The sequence below is a fragment of the Eubalaena glacialis genome, chromosome 3 (genome assembly GCF_028564815.1).
Source record: "Eubalaena glacialis isolate mEubGla1 chromosome 3, mEubGla1.1.hap2.+ XY, whole genome shotgun sequence".
NCBI classification, from domain to species: domain Eukaryota; kingdom Metazoa; phylum Chordata; class Mammalia; order Artiodactyla; family Balaenidae; genus Eubalaena; species Eubalaena glacialis.
Window position 1 is genome coordinate 193,424,113 of NC_083718.1, and position 26,499 is coordinate 193,450,611.

A 26,499-nucleotide genomic window follows, 5' to 3' on the forward strand; every position below is an offset into this window, starting at 1 on the left:
TCCCCAATGTTTTATGACACCATTTGTATTCTGTCAGTCACAAGCTTTATGTTCAGCCCAAGCTGGGAACTGAATACCCTATTCAGAGAGGTACTCACGGGCGTGTTATTGCAATTTAATATTTTCGCACACAGACACATCATTATCTCGGAACCTGACACTGGCAGCATAATTCTGTAATTTTTCAAGAGGGCCTAATTTTTCTAAATGTGAGCGTGAGGGCCCGGGATTATCTAAACAGCCCCCGCTCCTCTTTGTTTCTTCTCGGGGGTTATAAACTGCAGGAAAGTGCTCACACATCGGCCTCTCTGCACCTTTGAACTTCTCCCGTCTCTGCTCACACAACAACCAGCTGCAAATGGCTCTGGGCCGGGAGGCCCGGCTGCCGCAGCCCCCGTTCCAGACGCCGCGGGGAGCTAAGTGGCGTCGGAGGACAGCGAAAGTGAGGGGGTCTTTGCAGAGCACAAGTGGGCAGGGAGGTGCAGCGCAGCTGACAAAAAAGAACGGCCCGAGGGTGCGTCTCATTCAGACAGCAGACCCAGGCTTGCCCAGAAGTGCCCGCATACGTGTGCACGCACAGCACACACGTGGATGTGTCCGCACGCTCCCCAGAGACCACCTCAGCACGTTGTCCAGATGAAGGGTGTATGTCAGGGGCCGCGTCTCCCTCGAGCTGCATCAGTTCTGGCCAACAAAATGCTCCCCGGCTTTCAGGCAGTTCAAGAATGCACTGGCTTCTCCAAGAATGAGCTGAGAGTGATTTGCGAAGAAGGCCGGCTTCCCAGGAAGGCATCTCGGGACGAGCAGGTGGCAGCGAAGAGGAAGGTGGCACAGCCCGTGCCCCACGCTGGTTGCTGCAGCCCCAAGCAGCTCGACGTTTACCGAGCAATCGACGTTCTCTGTGTCACAAGCTCCCTCCCGAAAGGGACCCCGGGGGCCTTCAGGCAGCCTAGCGTTCTTCTCCTCACTGACACCCCAGAAATAGTACCCAGGACCCCACCTTGATCTAACCCTGATGCCAGCAGGGCGGCGCGTGGGGAGAGGGGTGACCCATAGCCACGTCTGAACTTGGGGGCTGGGAATGGCTGTCAGGTCAGCACAGGCCGGTGACGCTCATTCCAACACAGTGAGGACCTAATCCTCTCGCTTTCCTGGAACCAAGGGCGGAAGCGGCCTCTGCGGCAAAAATATGAATTCTAGGGACGTGGCCTCACCCTGAACCTTCACAAGGAAGCGTCACCTAAGGGCAAAACAGTGCCAGGGAGCAACAGGGGCCCCGGCACATCTGCGCCAGGGAGGGAGGAGGGACCCCAGGGCTCTCCTGCGGTCAGCACTCGGGCTCCCCCGGTGAGCATGATTTTCAGTCTTTGTTTCAATGTTTTAAGGACCGAGGTGACCAGGCATCTCTGAAGAGGCTGTTACAGCCCACTGAGCAGATACAAATGTCTGAGCATTTTTAAGTGCCCGCCCCTTCCCCTCCGAGAAGCAGCTAGACAGAGCAGCTTAGATGGGAGACTGTTACATGAATCCATATCTCAGCATAACATTGACTGCCAGCACCTGAACACAGATACGGGACTCAACTGTGTCCCCGGAAAGGTTCCCGGTCCTATTCAGTGCCCATCCGTCATTGCTTGACCCAGGCATTTCCCTCCTGTGCTGAAACGCTGGAGGTGCCCTGCCTGCCATTGGTACCGGAGAAGCACTGCACGAGTTTCATCTGAGCCACTGAATTTAAGGGCCAGGGGGCTCACGGAAGCAACGACAGCTATGGAAACCTCCTCTCTGGCATCCCTCCCTCCCTCTCCTTCTGGCCTTTCTAACTTGAACTAGAGAAGTTGGTTGGGGGTTCTGCCACCCCTCCATCAGCACAGAGCCAAGGCTCGGGAGGCCCGAGAGAGCTTGGGGCCTCCAAATGTGCTGAGCTGGGGGAGGCCTGCTGGCTCGCTCCCCTTCCAAACAGTTTGAACACAGAAGCCCAGCCCCCAGGCAAGGTCCTGCTGGCCTGTGAGGGCCAAGAGTCAGGTGGGCACCTGTGACTGCCCAGACTCATCACACTGCCCAGGGTGCGGTGACATCACCACATCGTCCTCCAGGTGGGCCGCCCCGGGCAAGCATCCCGCAGCTGCCCGGGACCCTCAGGCACGGCTCAGAGCCCGGCACACAGTAGGCCCACGGACAACGTTCAGGGATGAATGGACGGATGGAACAGAGCAGCCAAAACAAACAGAAGACCTGAGCCTGCAGGACGTGGGAGGCCTCTGATGAGAAAAGAGCCGGCAGATGCCACCAGCTGTTGAAACCCCGAAGGCAGATGTGAGGATGGAAAAGACTTAGTATTGCTGAGGGGCTGGGAAGGCGGCTGGAGGGAGGGGCCCGGCTGGACGTCAGGGGCCAAACAGACCCCAGCACCTGTGCTCCCCGTTTTGAAGATAAAATCACGAGCAAAGGACCGTGTGTGCTTTATATCCTGGCTGAACTGGATAGTCGGAATCGAAGTATCAAAGTGGATGCTTTGCTGTGGCCCCGAACGGCCCCCACGGAGGCGGATGGCCGTGGACCAACAAAGCATCTTCCCAACCAGGCCCAGGAGGTAAAAGCGACACTCGGTTCTGACTGTCTGTCTGCCTGGAGGGGGGTGTCCCGACTCAGCCCCACCCGGCCCGAGGACCCTCGCCTCCCACGCAGAATCACCTCCCCGAACGCCATGGTCCCTTCCAGAACCTTCTGTGTGGTCATGCCTGCCTGCAGCCAGGGAGGAAGCACACAAGGCGCAAAATACCCACGCGTCCACACCCTGCAGCCCCTTGACCGAGTCACAACTCACTTTCACTCTCCCGGACGGCCCCCCCTTCCCCGGCTTCAAAGGCGAGGGCTAGTGGTCATGAGCCGAGGCAGGCGTGGTGGTCGGGAGGGGGGACACAGCCCAGCCCAGAGTCGGAGCGGACGGAGCGCGGACTCTGGGGACTGAGAACCACATCCCGCCAAGCCTGTCCCTCGGGCCGACTCTGGGGTGAGGTCCCCCTGCAGCCTCAGGAGCAGCATCCAGGGGGCCTAAGGGCACAGCCTTGATATTTGTACCAAGCATCCAGCTCTGTTATTCTTTCTAAAGTAGGAAAGTGGACAAAGCCACTCATTTCTCAACTCGGCAGACCCTGAAAAGAAAGCAGACCTCACGCCTGACCACCACCCTGGGCTCATGGAGTCACGGTGACACGGCCTGGTCCCCAGAGGCAGGGGTCTCAGGAGATCCAGCCTGGGCCCTCCCGGCCCTGCCCCTCCAGCCACGGCCATGAGAAACAGGAGGGGGCTTCAGACCCAAAGAGGAGGTGCCAGGGTCTCCCTCATGCCTCACCATCACCCCACATCAAAATTCATTATGGAATATAAATTTTACATCAAAAATCAAATCTACCTAAATCCATCCAGGGGAGTCAGAAGGCTAAAGGGCAGGGTGATAGTTCTTAATGTGGCCAGAAGTGCCCAAGTATGTTTCTGGAACCTTCCTAGGAAACCCCTGCGTGCGTCCCGGGAACCCCTCTCCCCCCACATCAGCAGGACAGCAGCCCTGGTGCCTGGCTTCAAACCGAGCCGCCTGGGGTCTTTTCTTCCTGTTAATTCCCCTTGGCATTGCCTGGGGCTGGGAGGGAGACAGACCCCCAGAGGAAGCCCATGGCGCCAGCACAGGGAAGATGACAGTGGGCACGGCGGCCGAGCCGGTGTGTCCTGCCCCTCCCCACCCCCACGCTGGGGAAGCAGAGGCTTTGGAACACGACTCAGGTCTCCTTGAAAAGCACCTCAGAACCAGGAGGCGGCCGGTCAGAGGAGCCCTGCACTGTGCCCACGTCCTTCCCCGCAGATGCATCTCCATCCACATACCTGCGGGAGTGAGGAGAAAGTATCCTCCATCACCGGCCTCATAACTGCACAGCAGCTCAGGCCGGGCCAGGACTTGCGTGGGTAACTCGGCTCCCAACACACACGCACTGGGGCTCACCCCCCTAACGCACCCCATGCTGGATGGGGTGCAGACCAAAGGCACACACCTCCCTGGATATCTGTGACCTGCTGAGAAGCGGCACAAGTCTGGTGAATTTCCTAACCGAGTTCATTTTGCAGAATCCTCACGTCAGGCTCAGAAAGTGGGTGTTCGGGGCGACGGGTTGTCTTTTCGGAGATGAGCAGAGCAAGGGTTGACCTCGCTTCCCCAAGTTTGAGCCCGGGAACACCGTCCATGGAGTGGTTTTGCTCGCATGCCTGTAAAGCCTGTTTGTGGGCCTCTCCTCCCACCTGGGGGGCCCGGAGGGGAAGGCTGGGTACGCTAAGGGCTCTGCAGCATCTTGGGGTCCCCTCTGCCCCGAGGCGAATTTTAGATGAGCCCTTTGCCGCGTCAACCATCCCACCTCAAGGGCAGGGTCAGGCCAGAGTGAAAAAGGGACCCGGCACTCATCAGATTTGTTTAAATATAGGCTCCACTGTCTCCACCCTGAAAGATGCGTGTTTGGGGTTGAGAATGGCACACGCGTCAGATGGAAAATGTGCACGGGGTAATGTGGAGCCTTATTTGGAGGAGATAAAATATTCACCAGGACCCAGCCATGTTTTAAAATGATTATAAATTATTTTAACAGTGCATTTGCAAAGGGTTATAAAAACAGCCATAATATATTTTTTTCCTTAGATTCTAGAATTACCAGTGTGACAGCTAATGCAATAATGATTTGTTTCAAATGCCAGTGTTTAAGCTGTATAAAGCTGATTTTATACATTTTTCCAGTAGGCCGCATTGTAGTTAATGAAATTAAACACACCAATCGCATTTGTCCCCAGGGGACGAGGAACTGAACACACCACTGGTTTATTTTTTTATTAAAATAAATTGCAGCCGGCAAGATGGACTAATTGCATACAGAATTGAAAAAGAAACATTCCATTGATATAATTAAGCCAATTTTCATGGACAGAAATAGTTATGGTGGATATAAAATAAGCAAAGCCTTCACCAGAATCTGACTTTCTTCCTTTTTTTTCCCCGCAGAATGTTAACTATTAAACAAATATGTATCTCGGGCCAGCACGCTCCTATCTGCGGCCCCAACGCATTGTTCCTCGGAGCCCAGGGAGAGGCCGCCGGCCTGGCCAGAGCGCCTTCAGACCGAGGAGGATTGGAAGGTGAAAGCCGGAGAGAGGAGAGTGGTCAGAGCAGAAGAGGCCACCCCCGTTGCCCTGGGAGCTTGGCAGCCCTGTCCGGCCTGGAGTGGCCACCGTGGCCCTGGCTGGAGCTTGTGAGGTGCCCAGACTTGAGGAACAGCGGCCGATTCCGGGCTGGACCTGAAACTGCAGCCAGCGGCTCCTCCGCCCTGTGGGTCAGGTCCACGGCCACAGTTCCTCCTCTCCCCGATTGCCTGGGGGGAGGGGGGAGGATTACTTCCCTCCAGATTTGCGGTGGGGGTGGCGGTAGGGGTGCGAGGGGGGTAGCCAGCAGGTCCTACACCTCCTGCGCTGGCTCGAGGGAAAGGCAGTAAGTGGGGTGCAGACGAGGCCAACCCCTGGTCAACACTCCAGCTCTCCTGCACCTGTCCTTGGGACACCCAGAGCCAGGGGCTGGAGACCCTGGCAAGGCCTCTGCCCAGCCTGCGTGGGGAGAGCAGAGTGGAAGAGTCCAGTCCCGGGCGGAGAAAGAATCCAGTCTGAAGGAGGCGAGTGCACAAGGCAGCCAGCTGCATTCACAAGCTGTAAGCACATGGATGTCTTACTTGCTTTTTAAGAACAGACCTGTTACAAGCTGACCGTTGGCCCTGGGAAAATGCTTAAAACCTGACACATTAAAAAAATAAAATAAAATAAAATCCTCGGAATTAACTGCAGGCTGCAGTGCCCTGGTGGGAGGCGGGGTGCTAAATAAAAAACCCTGGAGGGCTTTAAGGAACATTCAGTTTCACCATTAACTTGCTGTGTGATCTTGTCGGGTTATTTGACCTCTCTGTGCCCTGGGTTTCTTACCCAGAAAAGTGGCGCCGGCTAGCCACACTTTATCCTCCTCAGGGTCAGTGAACGGAGTGGGTCATGCCTCCCAAGCGGACCATGAGCACCTTTACGGGACCGTCGCCCCGAGGCTGCAGCGGCACGGAAACATGGGCAGCGGCTCAGGCTGCAGCCCGCTCGGGCCTCCCCGCAGGTGCGTGCCAGAGTGCACGGACCCCAGCGGCAAGTTCGGCGATAGGCAGGGCTCGTTCCTGGAAAGCCGAACCCCCAACCCCGCCTCGGTTTTCCCGCACCGGCCCGACTTAGACCCAGCCTTCCGGGCCCACTGCCGCGTCTCTCCGGGCCCAGGTCCGCGAAGCGACTTGGAACCGCACACGGCCTGCAGCCCACGGAGTCTGGGCGAGGGTCAGCAGTCGGGAGGGGCGAGGAGCCCGCCCTCCTCATTCCAGGAAGCCCAGGGAGGCGGGGACCCCTGGGGCCAGACTGCGGTCCTGGAGGAGGAGGTCTGGGCTGAGACCAGGGGCGCGGCGCAGCCACCGCCACCGACCCGCCGCGCGGTGTAGACGCGGGCGCTCCTTGCGCCGCGCCGTAGTTGCCGCGACTTTGTGCGCAGAGAACCCCGGGCCGCGGAGACCATCCGCTCAGCCTGGGGACCCCCGGCCCGGCCCGGCGCGTCTGGAGCCCCGGGCAGCCCGAGCCCGCGCCCGCAGCTAGGCCGGGCCGGCTCCCTCCACCTCGAGAAGTTTCTTGCCCGCGCGCCGCGGGGACGGCGCCCAGGCTGTTCCTAGTCCTCCTGCGCCGGCTACGTGAGCTGCAGCGTCCAAGACTCGTTACACGGGTTTGATTCAAAACCTGATAAATTGTATTTAACGCTATTTGAAATTTTTAAACGAAATTATTCACAAGATTTTTAATCCTGGACAATTTTTGTTGAAACTCTAATTATAGGTCACCTTAATTACCAGCCCAGCCCCCAAGGATCCCTAATTGCCTCCTAATTGAATAAAACAGGGGGCTAATCGCGCCCACGGCGGCCCAGCGAGCTGGCGCGCCTCCCCTAGGGGCTGGTTGATGGGACCCCCGGGCCGGCCTCTCCGCCCGCACCAGGCCTCTCAACAGAAACGGGGGACTGGGTCCCATGCCCTGAGCTCTGCCCAGAAGGGAGACGCCCGGTGTCTAGGGGGCCGCGGGCGGGGAGGGGGGAGGAGGACCGGCCCGCACCTGCACCACGCCAGCAGCCAACGGGAGCAGCGCGGCGGCCCTGAGCGGCGCAGGGTGACTGCGGACCCCAGGGCAGAGCGGGTGCCCTTCCCCCAGGGAGCCCGTCGGGAGGTCACTCCATGAACAGGGATCCCCCCTCCAGCGGGGCCTCGGCACCCTGGCACGCCCGCGGGGCCCCTGGCAAGCCAGAGCCTTCGGGCCATCCGCGCACCGCCGCGGGGCACCTGGCCTTGGCCGCCAGCCATGCACCCCGCCCCTCCACCACAGCCTCCGCGTTTTCGCCCGAAGCGGGGTAAGCCGCCAGACTCCCGCTGGACATTTCCTGGCGCTGCTGCCCTACCAGGCGTCCAGATGGGAGGCTGCTGTCCGGCTCCTGGGAGAGGACGAGTGGAAGGGGCAGGCCTCCGCCCTCCCCCACCCCCAAGGGTGGGAGAAGGCTGGGCCCAGCAGAGCTGCAGCCTGGCTTGTTTCTGCTGGGGAGAAGGAACAGGCTGGCAGCTCAGCCTACAGCCAGGCTCCCCCCAGCCTGTCACACACATCAGTCTCCAAGGAGGCGCACAGAGCCTTCACCTAGCAGAGGCAGTGCCCCCACCCACACCCCAGGGGCTAGGTGGCAGTCAGTAGCTGTCTGGAGGAGACTCTTCCCAGGCCTGAAATACGCAGTGTCTCGGACTCTGGAGTCTGTCACCTCCACGGGGATCAGGCCTCACGGGCACTTCCATGAGGGCCCTGGCTGGATGCTGTTTCGGGGGCACATCCTTCCTCCCACAGGGTCCCTACCTGCCCACCTGGCTCCCAACAGCGGCAGAAACACAAAGCTTTTGTGTGGCATTTCATTTTTAAGTGTCGGGCAGGGACGGCCCCATTTCCCCACCGGCCAGCAAAGCCTAGCCGTGTGTGAGGGGACCCTGGCCCCGACCTGTCCTCACCCCTCTCAGGCTTCCCAGGCTCAGCTTGAGATGGAGGGTTTCCCAGCAGCTGATCTGTAGCCCTGGCCTGAGTGCCCCAGTGTCCTCTGACCTTACAAGCTCAACTCAGAGCCCCCAGTGTGGGCCCCAAAGTTGCTACCAACTCAGCCAGCACGCAGACCCAGCGGGAGAGACCCCCTGGAGTGGGGTCCTGGGGAAACACAAACAAAATTAGAGGCTCAGATGCACCCTCTAGGGCAGCCCCCCAAGCTCTGAATGGGGGGGGTCACACCCCACCCCCGACCCGGCTGTCCTTCCATGCCTGGCACATGGCTGCAGTCACAGCCCAGTCCTGCACACTGGCCTTGTAACCATGACCCCTTTCCCTTCTCCCAGCCCCCTGACCCTGGCCGGGATGTGGCTTGGAGGGAGAGGTTCTGTTGGTGGCAGTGGGTCTGCCCCACTGCCTCGGATTCAGGTAATGGAGTCAGGTTCCTCGGGACGCCCACATCTGCTTAAAATATTGTCCAAAGAAATGAAATTTCTCAGTGGATCCAGTGATCTGTGTCGGGCAGGCAGCGAGGTCCCGTGCCTGCCTGGGCCACCTTCTTGGGGAGGGCTGGGGGCAGCTGTCCCGGCTGTGGAGCGCAGGCAGGAGGGGTTCCCGCAGCTCGCTCCAGTGTGGGTCCAGCTGGGTCTGGGCCTGACAGCCCTGCTCCGCGCTGGCTTTTTCTCAATAAGGACTCCCAGGAAAAGAAACCCTGTGCTCTGCCCTACCCTTGGGTCCAGTTCTCCCGCCTCTGAGCCGGGCTGCACGTCACTGCCAGGAACCCATTCTAAGGCCCTAGGCAGAGCCGGGCCGGGAACCTTCCCCACCTGGCTGGCGTGGAGTACACAGAGAGCTGAGGGCCAGACGGGCAGCCGGCGGGCGTGGGACGCTCGCAAGTTTCGGCGGCCGCGCCGAGCGCCCTGAGCCGGCCTCTCGCTTGCAGCGAAGGCCCGGCGAGAATTCGGCCGCTTTCCACTTTCTCGCTCCAGCTTCGGGCCCTTCCTCGGGGAGAGCCTGACCCGGGCAGCCTGCCGCCGGGGAGCCGAGTCACTGAGGAGATCCGTGGTGCACAAACAGACCCCGACACGCACACGAACACACACACCCCGCGCGCCCGCCGGCGGGCAGATAGCACGCGCACAAGCCACCGAACGCGGGGCCTTGTTCGCACCAAGAGGGGCCAGAGGTCACGGGAGGCCGGGGAGGCCGAAGCCACGAGCCCTGGGCAGAGGAGACCGGCTGGAAATGGGCGCTTCAACGAGGGGCCCTGAGCGGCTGCGGGCGGAGTCCAGGGTCGTCCTGCGGAAGCTGGGAGCTGCTTTTCCCCCGCGGGCCCGACGCGAGGCCTACGACTCGGGGGGAGGGGGGCGGTGCGGCTGAGCCGGCCGAGCACCGAACCGACAGGGTAGGACTTCTTCGGAAAAGTGCCGCGAGTTTCGCGCCCCCCGGGCTCACGCTTGGGGGCTCGGCCCTGCGTGCTGCGAGGCCCGGACGGGCAGGGTCGGGCCCAGGAGGACCGGACCGATCGGCCTGGTGGCCCGGCAGGGATTCCCTAGGGGAGCAGGCCGGGCGCCCCTTCTGCGGGTGGGCGGGCGGGCGGCCGCGGAGGAGGGGGCGGCGAGAGCTGGAGGAGCCGAGAACGCTCGGGACGGCGCTCGCCGCTTCGCTGCAGCCGGGCAGCGGCCGGGCTTCGGGAGCCGCGCTCGCCGGGCCGCGGCGCCGCCGCCCCCACCTGCCCGCCTCTCGGGCCGCAGCCCCGGGCCCGCGGGCCTGGCACCGGATGGCGCCGGCGGCCGGGGCGCGGAGGGCGCGCGGGTGGCCCCAGGCGCGGCGGCGGGCTGTGGGGCGGGCGGCGAGCGCACCCGGCCGGCGGCGAGGACCGGGCTGGCGGCGGGCTGGGCGCGCGGAGCCCGGGGCTCGGCCCGAGACGGAGCGAAAGAGAAAGTAAGACCGGGGACCGGGCAGTCTCGCCGAGGGCAGCTCTGTCCCCGCCGGGCCTCGGGGCGGTGCCAGGCGAGCGGGCGCGGGAGGGTCCGAGCGGGGCCGAGGTCGGCGGCGGCGGCGGCGGGGAGGAAGGCGGCCCGGTGGGGACTCTCCTGCCGGGAGCACCGGCGCCGGGGCGGCCGCGCGGGCTGCCGGAGTCGCGCAGGAGCGCCCGCCGCCGCGCGGGGCACCAGTTGGGAATAAACTTCACGACCATAGTTCCAAGCCCAGGAAAACGCCTCCATTTTGCTCCCCCAGTGGCTGTGGCTGTCCTGCCGTCGCCACCCCTGCCCTTGCGCCCGAGGAACCGGGTGGGCGCCGGCCCGCGCCCCCTCCTCCGCCCCCTCCCCGGCTCGGGGTCTCCCTCCTCTGCGCCCGGCTGGCGGACGCCAAAGGCGGTGCTCTAGCGCCCACTATTTCAAAAGCCCGGAATATGATTTGACCAGGACTGAGAGCCACTCGGAGAGAGAGGGAGAGAGCGAGCGAGGAGGAAAAAGTTGCTCTCCCCTTTCGTCAACTTTTCGCTAACTTTCGCTTTTCGCTCCCCTCCACCCCCAGCCCTCCCCCTCCGCCCCCCTCCCCGGCCCCCACCGCGCGCCTCGGGTTCCCGGGCCCGAGCGCTTGACACTGGGGGGGGGGGAGGGGGTTCGGCGAGGAGGGGGCCGGCGCCTTCGGGGAGCGCGCGGCCCGGGCGCCCCGAGCCTCCGCGCCGAGCCCGGCCGCCCCGGAGCGCGGGAGGCGGAGCAGCCCCCGGGCCGCGCGGCCGATCCGGGGGCCGAGAGCCTGAGGCGCGCCGGCCGCGCCCCGACGCGCACCCCTGGCCCGGGCGCCCCGGCCCCGCGGCCCGGGCCCGGCGGCGCGGCGCGGCCGAGCGCGGGAGACTTACTTTTGGCTAGCTTCCTCGCCCTCGCCTTGGATCGCATGGTGTCGGCTCGCGGAATCTCTCTCCTCCTCCTTGAGTCCAGAAGCAGCTACACACTATCTTCATCTCCCCAGCATTGTCAGTTTGGACACCTTCGCACATGCGCACAGAGCACTCAATCTGACACCCCTCGCCGGGGCCAAAAAAACTTTGCAATGTATTCATCATCCTCATCGTCGCGCCGCCGCCGCCGCCGCCTCCTCGGCGCGGGATTGGGGGGCTCTCCTCGGCCTTCCTGGTCTTCACCTCACTTATCTCTCTCCCCCCCGTCCCTCCCTCCCCCTCCCTCCCCCCTCCCCCCTCCCCCCTCCCCCCTCCCCCCCTCCCCTTTCAGCGCAGCTCGGAACTGGCCCTTTAAGAAAACATTCCGTGCTCGGCGCTCCCGCCCGGGGCCCGCACCCCGGACACTTTAAAAGGACCCAGGTGGCCCCGGAGGCGAGGTGACTATTCGCCCCCCCTTCCCCTGAGTCGCGTCGCGCTGCTGCGCCCGCCCCAGCTGGGGCCGAAGATGGAGTGGCGGCGGGGTTTGTCCTCGAGACTTCCGTGGATCTGGGGGCAAACGCGCCGACAGTTCGGACGCGGGTCTGGCTGGTTTTGCTTCGTCTTATTGCATTTTATTACTAATTAAAAAGCTTTGCGTTCACCGTCGCCCCAGCCCGCTTTCCTCCTGGCTCTTCCCTCCGCCCCTGCCCCTGGCCCGCGATCGCCCGAACCCGGCTCCTTCGAAGCCCCCTTCGGGCCCCGCCGCCCCCCTCGGGCCTCCCCGGCCCCCGCCTCCGCCCCCACCCCGCCCCCACCCCTTCGCCCCCACCCAACCGCTCTAGCTTCGGGCTCCGCGGCTCAAAAACAACAGCGGCAGCGCCGCCAGTTCCGCGCTCCGCCACTGCCCGGGCCGGCGGGCGGGACTCGGACCCGCCGCCCTCGGTCCCGCACGGAGCCGCAGGGAGCAGCGCGCCGGGCACTGGGGAGGCGGCGCCGGGGCAGCCGTCCCAGCGCCGGGCGCCCTGCACCTCGCCGCCTCGGGCGGGCCCGCTCTCTCCTGCCTCCGCGGCCCCAGGTGAGTACCCAACGGCGCGAGCGCCCGAGCTGGGCCACCTCGAGCGACCGGAGCCTCTGGGGACACGTCCCCCTCGCCTCGCGCGGCCCAGGTGCGTCTCGGGCGGGAGAGCCGGCGGAGGAGCAGGTGCCGGAGCGCTGGCGGGAGCCGACTGGGCGTTGCTTCTGCCCCACAGCCCTCAAATTCGGCGGTGCGGCGGCGGAGGGGCAGGCTGGGCGCAGGCAGTGTGTTTCGGGCCCAGGGGCCTGGAGGGGACGGTGAGAACTGCTCATTCGAGTATATCTGGGATTCGAGAAGGAATTGGAAGCAAACGGAGGCGCTGACCCCCGCGCTCTTTCAAGTACCAGGGTTCTGCCAGGCTGCGGGACTTGGAGCTGCCAGAGAGTCTCCCTGAGCCGGGGAGGAGTTGTGTGCGCGGTGCGGGGTCTCTGCCGCCCTGGGTGGGCTCTGGGCCGTGCCCCTCCCCTTTGTTGTGCAGTGAGACCAGTGGCGCCTCCGCTGGGACCTACATTCGGAACCCCGCGCCCTCGCCATCAAAGAGGTGAAATGGCAATGTCCAAGGAGCTGACCCCGAGACTCCGGGGTCCTAGCAGAGGCGCCCCGATGCCGAGGGGCGCATGGCCCACGCTACCCCAGAGGAAAGCCCGACGGAGCCGGGCTTGTCCAAAGCCGGCGGCGGTAGCGCGCTGGGCCTTCCACCCTGGCCTCTCCGCCGTCCTCAGCCACTTCCCTGCCGAGATTCGAACCCCGACGGAGCCCCCACTGCTGGGGGGTGGGGTGTCCAGGCTTGCGCCCGCCCGCTTGCTGCCCTGGACGGAGAAGGCGCTCTCTGCCCAGCCGGGATGCCCACTGACCGCCGCCTCTGTTGTTTCCGGCCCTCGGTGAGTGTTGCCTGCGGTGGCGCCCCGAATTCACCGTCAGCTCAGTCCCCTGGCCCGCCGCCCTCCGACGGCCTGTGGCTCGCTGCCTCCCCCTCGCTGCCTCCTGCACCCTGACCATCTTTCCTCGGGGACTGGGCAGAGAACCGCCGGGCTCAGAGGGTCCCTGGGCCTTGTTGCCAGGCCCTCCGGGGCTTGGAGGAGAGTCCCCATGGGGGGCTAGGGCATGACTGCCCTGGGTCCTCGTGGGCTCAGAGCCCTCTCAAGCCCAGAGTGTGTGTGTGTGGAGGGGTCGCTGGGAGGGGCAGGAAGGGAGCTGGAGCCCCCCGCTCTGGAGCTGTCTCCCTCACCCAGCCACGGCAGGCTCCAGCAGGGAGCAGAATTGCACTGGGGCGCTGGCCAGGAGAACACAAACACAGGGTCGCCCTCCCGCCTCGGCACCCCAGATTCTCCCAGCCAGGTTAGGTGTGAGGCCTGGGGGGAATACAGTGGCTCCTGTGAAGCCCTCCCACCTGCAGAGAGAGGGAGTCCCTTCCCCACCCCGACCCCCAGCTTAGCACTGTTTCTCCCACCCAGGTGGCAGCCAGCAGGACCCGAGGTCAGGAAGGCCCAGCCTCTTCTGGGGGTGCCCCAGCTCACTCAGGCCCTCTCTGTGCTCCCTCCCTCAGCTCATGCGGTGATGAAAATTGTGGAGCAGCCTCCAGACTCTGGGACTGCACCCTTGCCGGGGCCCAGGAGAGGAGGGCTGGCGTCCGGGGAGAGGGCCTGTCTGTGCTGTCTCTGGCCGGTGTGCCCTAGGGCCCTGGAGGGTGGGGAGGACTACAGCTCCGAGCCTGCCTGGGGAGGGGTAAGCTAGCGATCAAGGGTGACCAGGAAGACAGCCGAGGTGCCGACACCCCCAGGGTGCTCTCTCGAATCAGCCCCATCAGCTTGAGAAGCCCGGGCGGGCCGTCCCCAAGGCCATGGCCCTGGCCGAGGTTGGGTCCCGGCCTGGCCAGGCCCTGCCCCCGCGTGGTGAGACTTAGACCTGACGGAGAGCAGGTCAGGCCTCAGGGAGAGTCCTGAGGAGCAAAAGGGTGGAGCAGGGAAAATCAGATGCGGGTCCTCCGGGGCACCCAGCTCTGTGTCCTGCCCCACCGCGGACATTAAGAGACTTGGGGAAACAGGTTGGGCCAGGGGGGGCTCAGCCAGAATAGGGCAGTTTTCATTTCAATGGTACTAAAAGGTTTAAAGGCTGTTTTCAAACTGAGCTAAGCTTTGGGGATTCTTGTGGCCAGGCCGAAGCTGGGACCTGGGGACTCCGCACTGGGGTGGGAGTATGCAAGTGCCGCCCACCCCGTCCCTGGTGCCCTCCTCAGGGGCTTCTGTCCCTGCCAGACTGTCCAAGGCTGGTGACGTGTGGGTCGGCCACAGTGATGTGCTCTACACCCTATGGCGTTTGGGAACAGACTTCAATGCTGCGGTCTAGGGGGCGGGACGGGGGACTTCCACCACCAACTTCTGCCGCAACCTAGAATCCTGCTTCAGGCCAGAGCTCAGCACACTCCCAGCCTCACCAGCAAGCAGGGAGGCGCAGCTGGAGACCCAAGACCAGATGAACTCCTTTGAGAAAAGGCTGGGCTCGGGAGAGAGCACGTGACGTTGCTCCTGCAGGGCTATCGTAAGCCTCACTGTGGGCCCCAGGGCTCCCAAGAAGCCCATTTGTAATAAACCACACTGGGGTATCGTGCACTCCCAGCGTCCAAACTGCGGGGCTAGAGGGTCCCTTTGCTCGGCCAGGAAAGGGCCCCATGCCAACTGGAAGAGGCCCTGCCTGTGGAGAGGAGGTCCACATCGTGAGGTCTGTGGGCCTGGAGGTGCAGGGTCAGAGCCGTCCAGCCGCCCAGCGCAGGACCTCAGGCCCAGGGAGCCCCTCTGCAGACTGTGGCTGCGGGGTGGGAACAGGCAGCCAACGGGCCAGATGCACTGACTCCGCTAGGTTCCCGCTGCTTTCCTCCACGTTCCGCTCGGTGTTCACTGAACTTGGCCACTGGCTCCAGGCACTCAGTCTCCTGGCTCCATCGGGTGACAGGTCACATTGGGTGACAGGTCACATCGGGTGACAGGTCAAGTTCTGTTCACCCTCCAGTTTCTGCTCAGAGAAGAATAGCTGAGAGAATAAAAGCAGGCTCCGTTCGCTGACATGGGGACTCCTCTCAGGAGACCCGGAATTGCCCCAGGAGGTGTCCAGACCACCAGTTCTCGCCCCACCCCCGACTTGGGGCCACCGAGTCAGGCCGAGATGGGGGTCTCCCTCCCTGGGCACATTCTGCCCCACACTAGGTGGAAATGGCCCCCATTAGAGCAGCAGCAGGAGACCACGCGGGATGCTTGGGGACAAGCAGTATGGTTCCCACTGCACACAGAAGAGAGCGGACATGGTCTCTGTGGCCAGCAGGGGACCCAGTCGGGGGCTGAATGCAGAGGGCTTCCAGCCTGGGGTGAACAGTGTTTGGTCCAGCATGGGGTGGGGGGCACAGGCAACCCACAGAGCCCTTTCCTCCCCAGCCGGGCCTCCACACTGGCCCCACGGTGGGTGCTGCCCCAGCACCGCACCTCAGCCCCAGACTGGGGACAGGAGCCTCCCTGGACCCTGGGGTTAGTATTTCAGACCTCCTTTTGCCCCTCTTCCTACCCCAGGCCCAGAGACACTCGCTGTGACCCAGGTAAGTTTAGAGGCCAGAAGCACACAGGACCCGATTTCTGGCCAGCGAGTTCAGAAGCTATGTGGCGACTCAGAGCGGAGGCCTCCTGGCACCCACACCCAGTCCCTGGTTCTGGAGTGGGTCGTAGAGAGGGTTGGGACGCTCCCAACCAAGACTTCCCAGGAATGTGAGCCATGTAGCTGATTTCGAACAAACCCCAGATGTTTAGAAGCCTACTTCCTTCTCAGGCAGGAGGACGCTCTCTCTTGTAGACCGGCAGCCTCTTGGGAGGGCTCCGGTGATTTCTCTGCCGCGATCTTGGAGTCCTGGCTAAGGCCACCATCTTGCAGGAGCGCAGATGCTCATAAGGGGCACCTGGGGTCTGCCACGTGCTTTGGGGGGATGTGATGAGTTTTGTTTTCTTTTTTTTAATTTAAGAGATTGAGGCTGTGGGCTTGAACTCCCTCGTTTGAGCCAGGTGGGAGTTGACTCCAGTATCTCGGCCCAAACCGGCACCCCAAGAAGCGCAGGAAGTCCCTGGCGACTCGTTCGCCGCAGCGCGCAAAGCGGGCGGGACTCAGCGGCTAAGTCCCGGGGCTCCAGCAACCGCGCGCGGGCTCCGGCTCCGGCCTCGGCCGCCGAGAGCAGTAAACGGAATCGGTTTCCCACGCTTTCCCTCTCCATGCCAGAACTTTTCAAAACCCGCTTAAGAATTCCGTCGTCCAATTTGCGCGGATCCTGAGCCTCGCGTTCACCCCGCCGCGCCTGGAGAGAGGACCCTCGCGCCGCCCGCACCCCCGGGCCGCCCGCCCGCGCACGTGGGGAGCAACTTCGTTCCCCTCAGCGCCCTGGCCCTGCGGCGCGGGCAGAGCTCCGCCCCGCAGAGGTGGCACTGCGGTCGCTCCGGAACGCTGCCCGCGTAGACGCGGCCGCCGCCTCCTGCTCCAGGTTCCGGCTGCGCGCAGGCAGGGCCCTGTGGCAACAACGAAAACGGAGAGCCGCGTCGCTTTCCGGGCGTCCGAGTCCCGGGAGCCTCTGGGTGGGAGCCCGCCCTCCGCGTCCCCAGACGTCTCAGAGCCAAGCAGACTCCGCGATCCACACCTGGGCTTGCCAAGCCCTCTCCTCTGCGTCCTCTGAACCTTGGTCCCTGCCCCTACACCCCGACCCCGTTAGTCTGTAAACCAAATTTCGCCTTTGGTCCTGCCGCCTCCTCCCGACGTAACCGTGGAGGAGGATTTCTTCACGCCTCAGTTTCCGCATCTGTGCAGTGGGGCAAAATACTCCTGCGCCCCTCCCAGGGTTGATGTGGGATTGATAGGGAGAGCAGAGGATGGAAAACGCCCAGAGGGGCCCAGCGCTGCCCACCTTTTGGGGCTCAGAGGTCGTGCCCAGACTGCAAGGGGCCCAAGGTTGCTCTTGAGCGATCGCTGCCCTCCCCCTTTTCTCCCCCCGCCCCCACCCCAGAACTCCCCTCCCCCCGGCGCGGTGGCGGAGGTGCGAGGGTCCCTCTCGGCGCCCAAGCGCCTCCAGTCTCTGCTCTGTCCCTGGACAGGGTTTCCCTCGCCCTGGGCGGTTCTCTCAGTTTCCTTTGGGGCCCAGGGAGGTTTAACACAACAGGCTCCAACTCTCGGGGTGGTACCACCGGGCACCCAAAATCTCACAGAGGGTGGGTGCTGGGGATGCCGGGGGAGGGGAGACAGGCGATAGAAGCCCTGATTCCAGGTGAGCTCGCAGAAGGGAATTTGCCCCCGTCCCTCTCCCTCCCCGCGCCGCGGGGTGTCGGGCTTCTGGGCGGGACCCTGGGGCGTGACCTAGGGCTTAGAGATCAGCCTTAAACTAGCCCAGCTAGTGGTGAGGGAGGGAATAGGGAGCTAGGGGAGCTCGGGGAAGGGCACGGCCTGTTCAAACCGTCCAGGCTGCCCACTGCTTCTTGGCAGGACCAGTGGAGGATGGGGGGGTGGCGAGGGGGGCGCCAAGTGGACACACCCTCCCCAGGTCCCCTTGACCTGCCATTAAACCAGTAATCGCCGGCGGCTCTCTGAACCGGCAAGAAAACGGAAGAGACCAGGACCGCCCCAGGCAGGGAAAAAAATTACCTCTTGTGCTGAGTGACCCGAAGCTGATGGAATCAGTTGGGGATTCCTGTCCCCTAGGGCAGGGTTGGCTGCTTCTGCCCCTGGCGCCCAAGCCCAGGAGCCGGGGGCTCTAGGAAGGGAACAGGGCACACGCAGCTCTTGGCTCCGCTGCCCCTGCCAGGGCTTCTCCACCTTCTCTCCCTTCTGCGAGGGCAGTGGGGCTCCCTCCCCAGTCCTCCCTCTCGAATCTGCACGAGGTTCCCCGGTGAAGGAAGGAACGGTGGCCGGAATGGCAGGGACATGCTGACACAGGGCCCTGCGCCTGCAGCTCAAGCAGGTCAGGGGTCCTCACTGAGGACTGAGGGACTAGGGTAGCAGCCCCTCACTCGTGGGGCACCCCCCCCATGATATCAGTGCAACTATGATGAGTGTCTTGCCGGGTGGGGGGCAGCAGAGGGATTGCGTGGGCACTGCCCTCACCCCTCACTAACACAGGACGCTCCCCTGCTCCCCCGAAGGACAAGCAGACTGCTTGGGGCGGGGCAGGAGGAGCTCAGCTTAGTCAGAGCCAGCTCCTTCCCCATTCCACCTGGGACTCTGGGTCAGCCCCCCACCGGCCTCCTGGGCACCCCAATTTCCTGCTGTGCAATATGAGGTGCTGTGGGCACAGCTGCCTGCAGGGGCGGGGCCTGGCACCTCCTGGGAGCTCTTGGGCTCTTGGAGAGGGGCCTGCTAATGGCAGGAGTCCCTGCACCCTCTGACCCCTCCTCCCCCAGAACCAACGCCTGCTCCCAGGGCTCTGAGTTGGATTCATGGAGGGCAGGTCCTCGCTCCCTTGCTGGGCACAGAGGGCAAAGGACTGGGGACGGGGCTCCGGGAGCTGTGGGTTCCCCTCGCCCTGCAGCTCTTAACACACTCCCAGAGTCAGGACTACCCTCTTGACCTTGGTCTGGGCAGAGTGGAGGCTGTCCGAGGGCCAGCTGGTCTCCTGGCACCTGCCTTCAGTGCTTCCCATAGGTCGCCACCTGCCCCCTGAGAGGCCAAGGCCCTCAGACTGTGTGCAGACCTAATATTCATTCATTCATTCATTGATGTATGGCCAGGGGCCCTGGTAAGGCTGGTGCGCCTGGAACTTACAGTCGCATGGCGCGGGCTGAACGTGAAGCCTGTTCCTCCATCAGACCTGCAGCTTCCAGGGCATCTTACCCTCCCCTCCCCCCACTCCCCCCAGGATCCCAGTGCCTGGCCCACGCCTGGGAGCATGCTTGGAGCTCAGTGAATGAATGAATGAATGAATGAACGAATGAAGAGGGCTGAGTGAGTAGAAAGTGACCTGGGATACCTGAAGGCTGATTTCAGCCCAGGAGACCAAGGAGGCGTGGGCAACCTTCCAGGCCATGGCAGTGGAGGCGCAGCCCTGTGCTGAGTGCCCTGTCCTTCAGCTGTCCTGATTCAAAAAGGGCCGCCCTGCATTCAGCAGCCTGTGCCAAGGGACAGGGACGACACAGCAGTGAGCAAGCCACCCAGGTCCCCTGCTGCAAGGTGCAGGGTTTGCAAAAGGGAAGCCCACTTGCTCTGGGGTGGGATGATGGAGGCAGGGGACAGTGGCAGAAAGAGCATCCTCGGGAGACATGCGGTCTCTCCATGGGCTTCCCTGGCCTGGAGTGATGGAGCCCGGGTGGTGCCGGGGCTCCTGTACCAGGCAGGGTGCTGGTGGCCGCCCAGCTCACTCTCATCCCTGGGCTGCATCACAGTGCGTGTGACCCTCATGACAACCCCACACTGTAGAACCGCAGTCAGGAGAAACTGGTGCTCAGAGGTGCAAGGACTTCCCACAGAGGCGGGACAGTGGGAGTCACCTGCTGGACACAGATCCCTGTTCCAGGTGCCACGCAGCAGGATGTCTGCAGGGTTTGCGGAGGACAGACGGACACACCACCGTGGAGGGAGGGGTCTTCGTCCGGGACCTTTCCTGGGTTTCATGTGGTGCCAGGATCGTGAGCTCCAGAGGAGGCTCTGGCCTTTGGGTCACCATGTGCTCCTGACAATGACCGTGTCCAGAAAGACTCAGCCACTTGGGGCTGGTATTTTCTCAGAGCCCAGCTGTCGCTGGGGAGTCAGACCAGTGGCTGACTGCCACCCAGTGGCATCCCAGGACCATTCTGGGGCCGTCCCCGGGGCACAGACCAGTGGCTTCGGGTGCCCAGTTTGGAGCTAACATTTCAAGCAAGTCAGGCTCAGAATCTGGGCTTCTAGGAAGAAATTTCCAATCATGAAATGTGTCATTTGAGAAAATATATGTGTCAGTTAAGTGTGTGCTGAGCCTGGACCACATGGGACATAGTTGTTCTAATAAACATGAATAAGCCAGTTTTCACATTAGAGAAATAACAGTTTCGAATAGAAATGTGGCACTTTTAAAAGAGGTTAATTAATAAACAGCAGGTAATTGTTCATGGCACATGGTGGCAGAGGGTAATTTTCATTTTAGAGCAGAGAAGGGCCAAATGCGCCCCCCCCCCCGACCAAACTCAGATTTTTTGTGTAATAATCACCTTGGCTTCACCTCCGCCTTTAATTTTTACAGCTGGAGCTGTTTATCATCGCTCCAACTTTCGCTAAAAAGGAAAAACTATCACTTAAACAAAGCCATTGAAAACTCAGCATCATATGTGGATTTCTTAACATAAATAAATCATACAAACCAAGATTTATGTTCTCCAAATGATGTCATTCGCTGAAGGCTGCCTTCCCAATCAAATCAACAGTTAGTGACTCTCCTTTTGTGTGTGTGCTTTTTTGCAAAATAAGAAGAGCCGCTCTGGCATCTTCGTTGCTCTTTTTCTCCGCTCTGCCCAGGACATCAGAAAGGTTTCTCCCTTTCTGATCAGCAGAACTGTGTCTAAAAGGCGACCACAGACTCAACGCCACAGACCGCATTTCAAGCCTTTGTTTTTGAAACCTAAGTTCTGAGTTGAAAGACTATTAAAGCTTCCTGAAGGGTTTGTTCAGACCCCAGCAGAAGCTGAGGGCCCTGTGGGTCTCCCAGAACCTAGGATGAGAGTCATCACATTGAAATGAATGAGGAAGATGAAAATCACCACCAGTGATGCATCCATACTACGGAGGAGTGTTCGGCCACAGCAAGGAACAAAGCCCTGACACAGACCACGATGGGCATGGACTCAGTGAATAAAGCTAGTCAGACCAGGCCACATACCGTACAATGCCACCTATGTGACACGTCCAGGATGGGCAAATCCATAGAGACAGAAAAGAGACCAGTGTTTGCCAGGGCTGGAGGAGAGGGATGTGGAGGTGACTGCTTCCTTAGCACAGGGTTTCCCTCTGGGAAGATGAAAATGTTCTGGAACTAGATAGCCCACTTTAAAACAGGGAATGTCATGCTATGTGAATTGTATCTCAATAAATCGGTTATTTAAAAATCACTACTGAGTATGTATGTTTCAAAAACTTTATGCTCATCTTAAAGCTTTTTCAGTTTTGAAATGAGCGTGCAGACGGATGAGTGTGTAAGATGCACGTGCATACCTGCAGGGTATAACGTGAGCGCTGGCCCCAGCTCCTGGGTGAAGCATAAGCACGTGACCATTTTCTTCAAAGCTCTCCGTGCAGCCCCCTTTCCCTAATTGTGTCCCCTTCCAACCAGCCCAGAGGTAACCACCCCCAGGTTTTTGCGTTAACCATCTCCTTGACTTGGTTTCCAGCTTTATCATGTAATATAGACCCTGAAAATGTGAGTCCAGCCACAGAAGCTTACTCAAATTGAAGTGAGTGAGGAACATTAAAATCATCAGTAGCGGGTATGTGAAACGTGGTGAATCCAAACTGTGACATATTTCTCAGCCAGCGAAGGGAATGAAGTCCTCACACCTGTTACAGCATGGAGGGCCCTTGAACACATGATGCTCAGTGAGAGAAGACAGTCACAAAAGGCCACATATTGTATGATGCTGTTGATATAAAGTGTCCAAGATAGGCAAATCCAGAGGGACAGAACACAGATCAGTGGTTGCCTACCTGTGGAAGGAAAAGCAGTGGCATCTCAGCAGGTGAAGCTTTCAAGAGATGAGCCAGACCACAGTCCGGCTTCAGCCCCTGGGCGTTGACAGGAAACCCTCAGTTGGAAGCCAGCAGGAAAATAAGGCTCACCAAAGTCAGGTGCCCAGTGATCGGAGCGTGGGTGATATATCCATTCAAGAGCACACGTTCATTGTACACCTACTATGTGCCAGGGCAGCCGTAGCCCCAAGGATATAGCAGTGACTGAAACAGACAAAAGGCTCTCCCTCCCCCACCAGCTCCCTTTCTCACGGGGAGGGAGCGATAAGCCAGATACAGCGGGTGGAAGGCTGCACTACTGTGAGAATAAGGAAAGAGGAGAGGTGAGGGGTTGGGGGTGAGGAGTGTGCAATTCTCAAAAGGGAGGCCTTTTGAGGGGACGCTTCCCTGAGGTGGTGGCATTTGAGCAGGGATGTGAGGGAGTGAGAAGGGTGCCACGTGCACATCGAGAGGAACAGCATTTGGGCAACGGGAACAGCCAGTGCGGAGCCCAGAGGCGAAAGCACCCAGTGCTGGAGCAGAAGGAAGGAGGGAGAAGAACAGGAAATCAATCGGGGGGTAGTGGGCTGGGGAGGCCGCAGACTGAGGCTGTGGCTGGAATTAAGATGGTTAATCAGCTGACCTCGAGGTAGGGAGAGCATCTCCTGGGTTACGTGGCTGGGCCCAGTGTCATCACAAGGCTCCTTAAATGTGGTAGACGGAAGCAGAAAGATTCAGATGGCCTTGCTGGCTTTGCATATGGAAGGGGCCAGGAGCCAAGGAGAGCAGGCAGCCTCTAGAAGACAGAAAAGGCAAGAAGATCTATTCTAGACCCTCCAGAAAAGAAAGCAGCCTGACCAATGATACCGTGATTTTCACCCAGTGAGACTCGCTTCAGACTTCTGACCCGCAGACTAGTAAAATGGTAAATCTGTGCTGTTTCAGGCTACGTTACAGCAACCACAGGAAACTCATACGGGGGGATGGGAACCTCATCCATCTGTGGTGAAGACAAGCTGGGTCAAGATAAAGGTCTGATCCAGGCTCTCCCAAGTTAATCCAGGGGACAGTGGTTGCAGGGACGTTGGTCATGGCCATCCTCACATCCGGCTCCTACTCACTCTGCCCCAGTATGGACCAGTTGCCCTTGACATCCCACCCACGGCCGCAAGCCTAGAAGCTCTGGTCGTTATCCCCTAGGGAATGCCTTTGGATCTCCTGCTCCCTAGTGCTTGTATTTTCTTGGCTCACTTTCTCACTTTTGTGGAGCACATCCTGCAGTAACTTCTGGTAAACTGGAAGATACATTTCATTTTTAGGACCTCACATGTCTGAAAATGCCTTTATTCTTGCACCACCCAGAATGCTAGGCTGGCTGGGTGTAAAATTCTAGATTGGAGATGATTTTCATTCAGAATTTTAAGAGTTTTGCCCCACTGTCTTCTTGCTTCGAGGGTAGCTGTTGAGAAGTCCAAGGAGATTCTGTTCCCTCATACTTTGTACGTGACTTGCTTTTTTGTCTTTGGAATCCATAGACTCTCCTCATTGCCCCAAGTGTGCCTCTGTTTCACAATGACACACCTCAAGCGTCTGATTTCATCCACGGTGGGTTCTTTCAAACTGGAAGCTTACGTCCTTCAGCTCTAGGAACGTTTCTTGAAACGCTTTGTTGCTGATTTTCCACTGTTTCCTCTGTTCCTTGCTTTTGGAAACTGACAGTTAGCATGAAGTCTTCTTCTGCCCATGTGGTCCGGGTGTCCTCCTAATGGCTGTGTACTACTTGTTTCAGTCTCTGCCTTTCCTCCAATATCTGCTGATCCTTGGCTGTCTGCCCGTGATCCAGAGGGGGTAGTACAGAGCTGGTTGGAAGATCTGAGAGGGCGGGGGGCTGTTGCCTTTGAGAGTCACAGAAGGGTGGTCCTGGGAACCCTTGGTGACATCATCCTTAGGGACCAATCTAATTCCCAGTGATTGAGGCAGGGGTCTGGCTGCCAGTCTTCTGGGGGCCACTTTGGGGTGAAGACAGGGGTAAGGCTGCCTGCATTCCAGGGAATAGAACTTGGGGCTTTCCTGACATGGGGGAGGGGTGGCTGGAGGGGGAGGGGATCTAGGACTCAAACTTCCTCACAACCCCCTTTCACGTCCGCTTTCCTGACCGTAGCCACTTGTGCACCCCTCACTTAGGGGTGCTTTTATGGCCAATCCTGAGATTGGGGGTACTCTCTGTCCTAAATCTGGTAAAATCTCACATTTCCACTCTCCATTTAGGGCTGTGTCTCTCATCGGTGACCCAGTTACCGCAGCTCCATGCAATTCGGCTTTTAGACATTTGTGGTTTCTCTGTCCTCTGCACCTCTTGGGTAAATGTCTTTTAACATCGCTTTATTGTGGTTGAAGTGGGTTTGCAGTGAGAGGACTGTTACATGTGTTTAATCTGCTGTCTTAACCGCAGGCTTTTGTAGAGAAGCTGTGTCCATTCTTAGGTCTGGGCCTGGTACTATGCAGGATCCAGCCTCTCCAAGCCAGCTTTCCTGGGTTCTGATGGCTTAATTCCCCAGAGCCTCCCCCATGGCACATTCCAGCAAAAAAGACTTGACCCATGAAGTCTGTTAGTTCCACTGATATGTCCTGGGGTGGGGGGACCTTCAGGGACATCAATTGAAATAGTAACAGCAGTTTTCTCTGAGTGATGGGATTTCAGGATATTATAACTTTTTTCTCTGTTATGCTTATGTGCATTTTAATTTTTCTCCAGGCAGTATATATTAGTTGTGTAATTGTTACGGTGTTGAAAATTAAGAACAAAATCCTCTGTGTCTTTGGAGAGCAGCGCAGACACGCTGGGGCTTCTCCTGGTCCCGCAGTCGGCACTGCTGCCTCACTGCCTGTGTGAGAGGGGCACTAAATACAGCTTAACTTTCTAAGGATTAACTTGATTTCTAAATCAGAGCCTCATTTCTATGAGGGTGTGGAAGACTGGGACACGCCCTGAGCTCGTGACTCAGTTTCCCGGTTGTTTCAGATGGGGGGAGGGGCATCTGGGCTTCGAACGTGAGGTGTGGGGGAGGGGGGGAAGAGGGGCAGGAGTGAAGGCTCTGGGGAGAGCTGCCCCTCCCCACCCTGTGACCTGTTCGGGTCTCAGTTTCCTCACCTGCAAATGTGAGAACAGCACCCACCTGTGGACTGTTTCGGGGTGAAGGTTGCTGATGCGTGTGAAGGGCTGAGAATCCTACACAGAAAATTTACCGTCTCAACCATTTTTCAGCGCACAGCGCAGTGGCATTAAGCGCGTTCACTCTGTTGTGCAACCATCCCCACCGTCCGGCCTCCAGAACTTTCTCATCGTCCACGACTGACACGCTGCGCCCACTAGACACTCACTCCCCACCCCTCCCCCACCCGTGACTCCCATCCTTCGCCCTTCTGTCTGGATGTGGCTCCCCTAGGGACCTCACATGAGTGGCACCAGACAATATTCGTCCTTTCGTGTCTGGCTTATTCACCGAGCACCGTGTCCTCGAGGTTCATCCGTGTTGTAACAGGCGTCAGCATCTCCTGCCTTGTCGGGGTGCCTGTTACCGCAGAGTGAACTGGACCGCCCTGGGTCACCCATGCGGCCGTGGATGGGCACTCAGCTGCTTCCACCTTGCCGGGCTGCTTTCAAAAATGTTCTTCTTCTGCATCTCGCTTGTGGCGTGGGATTGCTTTTGCTCCTCTGCACAGGGTGGGGGGTTGCAGCCCTCTTCGGGGGCGTCTTTGCGGGTGCAGGCACTCCATCACGTACCTCTGTCTTCTCCCTCCGGACTCTGAGCTCCCGGAGGCCGCACGGGCTCTGATCTGATTTGCCCCAGTCCCCAGTGGGTGTGAGGTAGGCACCTCCTCCAAAGCCCCCACTCATCAGTGGACAACTTTACCTCAGAGTCGAGATTCTACTCACTTTCCAGCTGGGGCTGGACCCCAAGGGGTGCTGAAGGCTCCGGCAGCTCCCAGGTCAGGTCCTCCCCTCGTCCTGGACCCCAGGAGGACACGGGGGATGGGGCAGAGCCCTGCTGGGGAGGGCGAATCGGGGGCTCTTTGCTGAGGGCTTGAGGGCAGAGACTGGCCTCCATCCACACAGTTAAAATTGGGTCTGTCACCCCAAAGGAGGCTATGCCGGCCAGAGCCAGGGTCGCGGTCCCAGGGCTCCTGGCATCTCCCCCCAGCACCCTCTCCTACTCTCTCCACCCCAGGCCAGGTCCTCGGCCTCAACAGCCTCCAAGGAAGGAAGGCTGCACCCCAGACCCCAGCCTCCCCAGAAAAAAGTGACCCTTGGAAAACCTCCTAAAACGAGGCTCCTTCCGGGCATCAGGCATCGGGATGTTTACAAGTGACAGGATGAGATTCGCCTGAGATGCGAGATGCGGGCATCACAGACAGAGCCACGGGCAGCACGCCTGCAGGATAAAGGAGGACTTTGTAAACAGACAGGAGGCGCCGGGGAAGGGTCCTTGCGGTGGAAGCAGCCCAGCCTTCCAGGGCACCTTGGAGCCACTGGGGGCCCACGCCAGGGTGGGCTCTGCACAAACCCACCCAGAGAGCTCCAGACTTTCCATTCCACCAGGGGAGCCCTCCCTGCACATGGACATGGAGGATGCAGCCCCTTGGGCACTGCAGGAGGGGAGTTTACCAGAACTGC

General features: G+C 60.4%; 2 protein-coding genes across 10 annotated transcripts in view; one reads left to right on the forward strand and one right to left on the reverse strand.

Moving 5' to 3' along the window:
• Nucleotides 1-11,304, reverse strand: part of PRDM16 (PR/SET domain 16) — a 326,161-nt gene extending 314,857 nt beyond the window's left edge. For all 6 annotated transcript variants that reach the window (XM_061185098.1, XM_061185097.1, XM_061185101.1 and 3 more), the window contains exon 1: nucleotides 11,033-11,304. In XM_061185098.1, the coding sequence (XP_061041081.1) occupies nucleotides 11,033-11,069 (37 nt within the window). In that variant the 5' untranslated portion in view covers nucleotides 11,070-11,304. The remainder of the gene's footprint in view (nucleotides 1-11,032) is intronic.
• Nucleotides 11,305-11,532: 228 nt separating this feature from the next.
• LOC133087619 (uncharacterized) overlaps nucleotides 11,533-26,499 on the forward strand; it is a 28,733-nt gene continuing 13,766 nt past the window's right edge. Inside the window, exons 1-2 of one of the 4 annotated variants that reach the window (XM_061185104.1) lie at nucleotides 11,533-12,216; nucleotides 12,301-13,006. In XM_061185104.1, the coding sequence (XP_061041087.1) occupies nucleotides 12,672-13,006 (335 nt within the window). In that variant the 5' untranslated portion in view covers nucleotides 11,533-12,216; nucleotides 12,301-12,671. Of the gene's footprint in view, nucleotides 13,007-13,579; nucleotides 17,545-26,499 lie in introns of those variants that run through there. The other 3 variants (XM_061185105.1, XM_061185107.1, XM_061185106.1) reach the window with 3 other exon arrangements.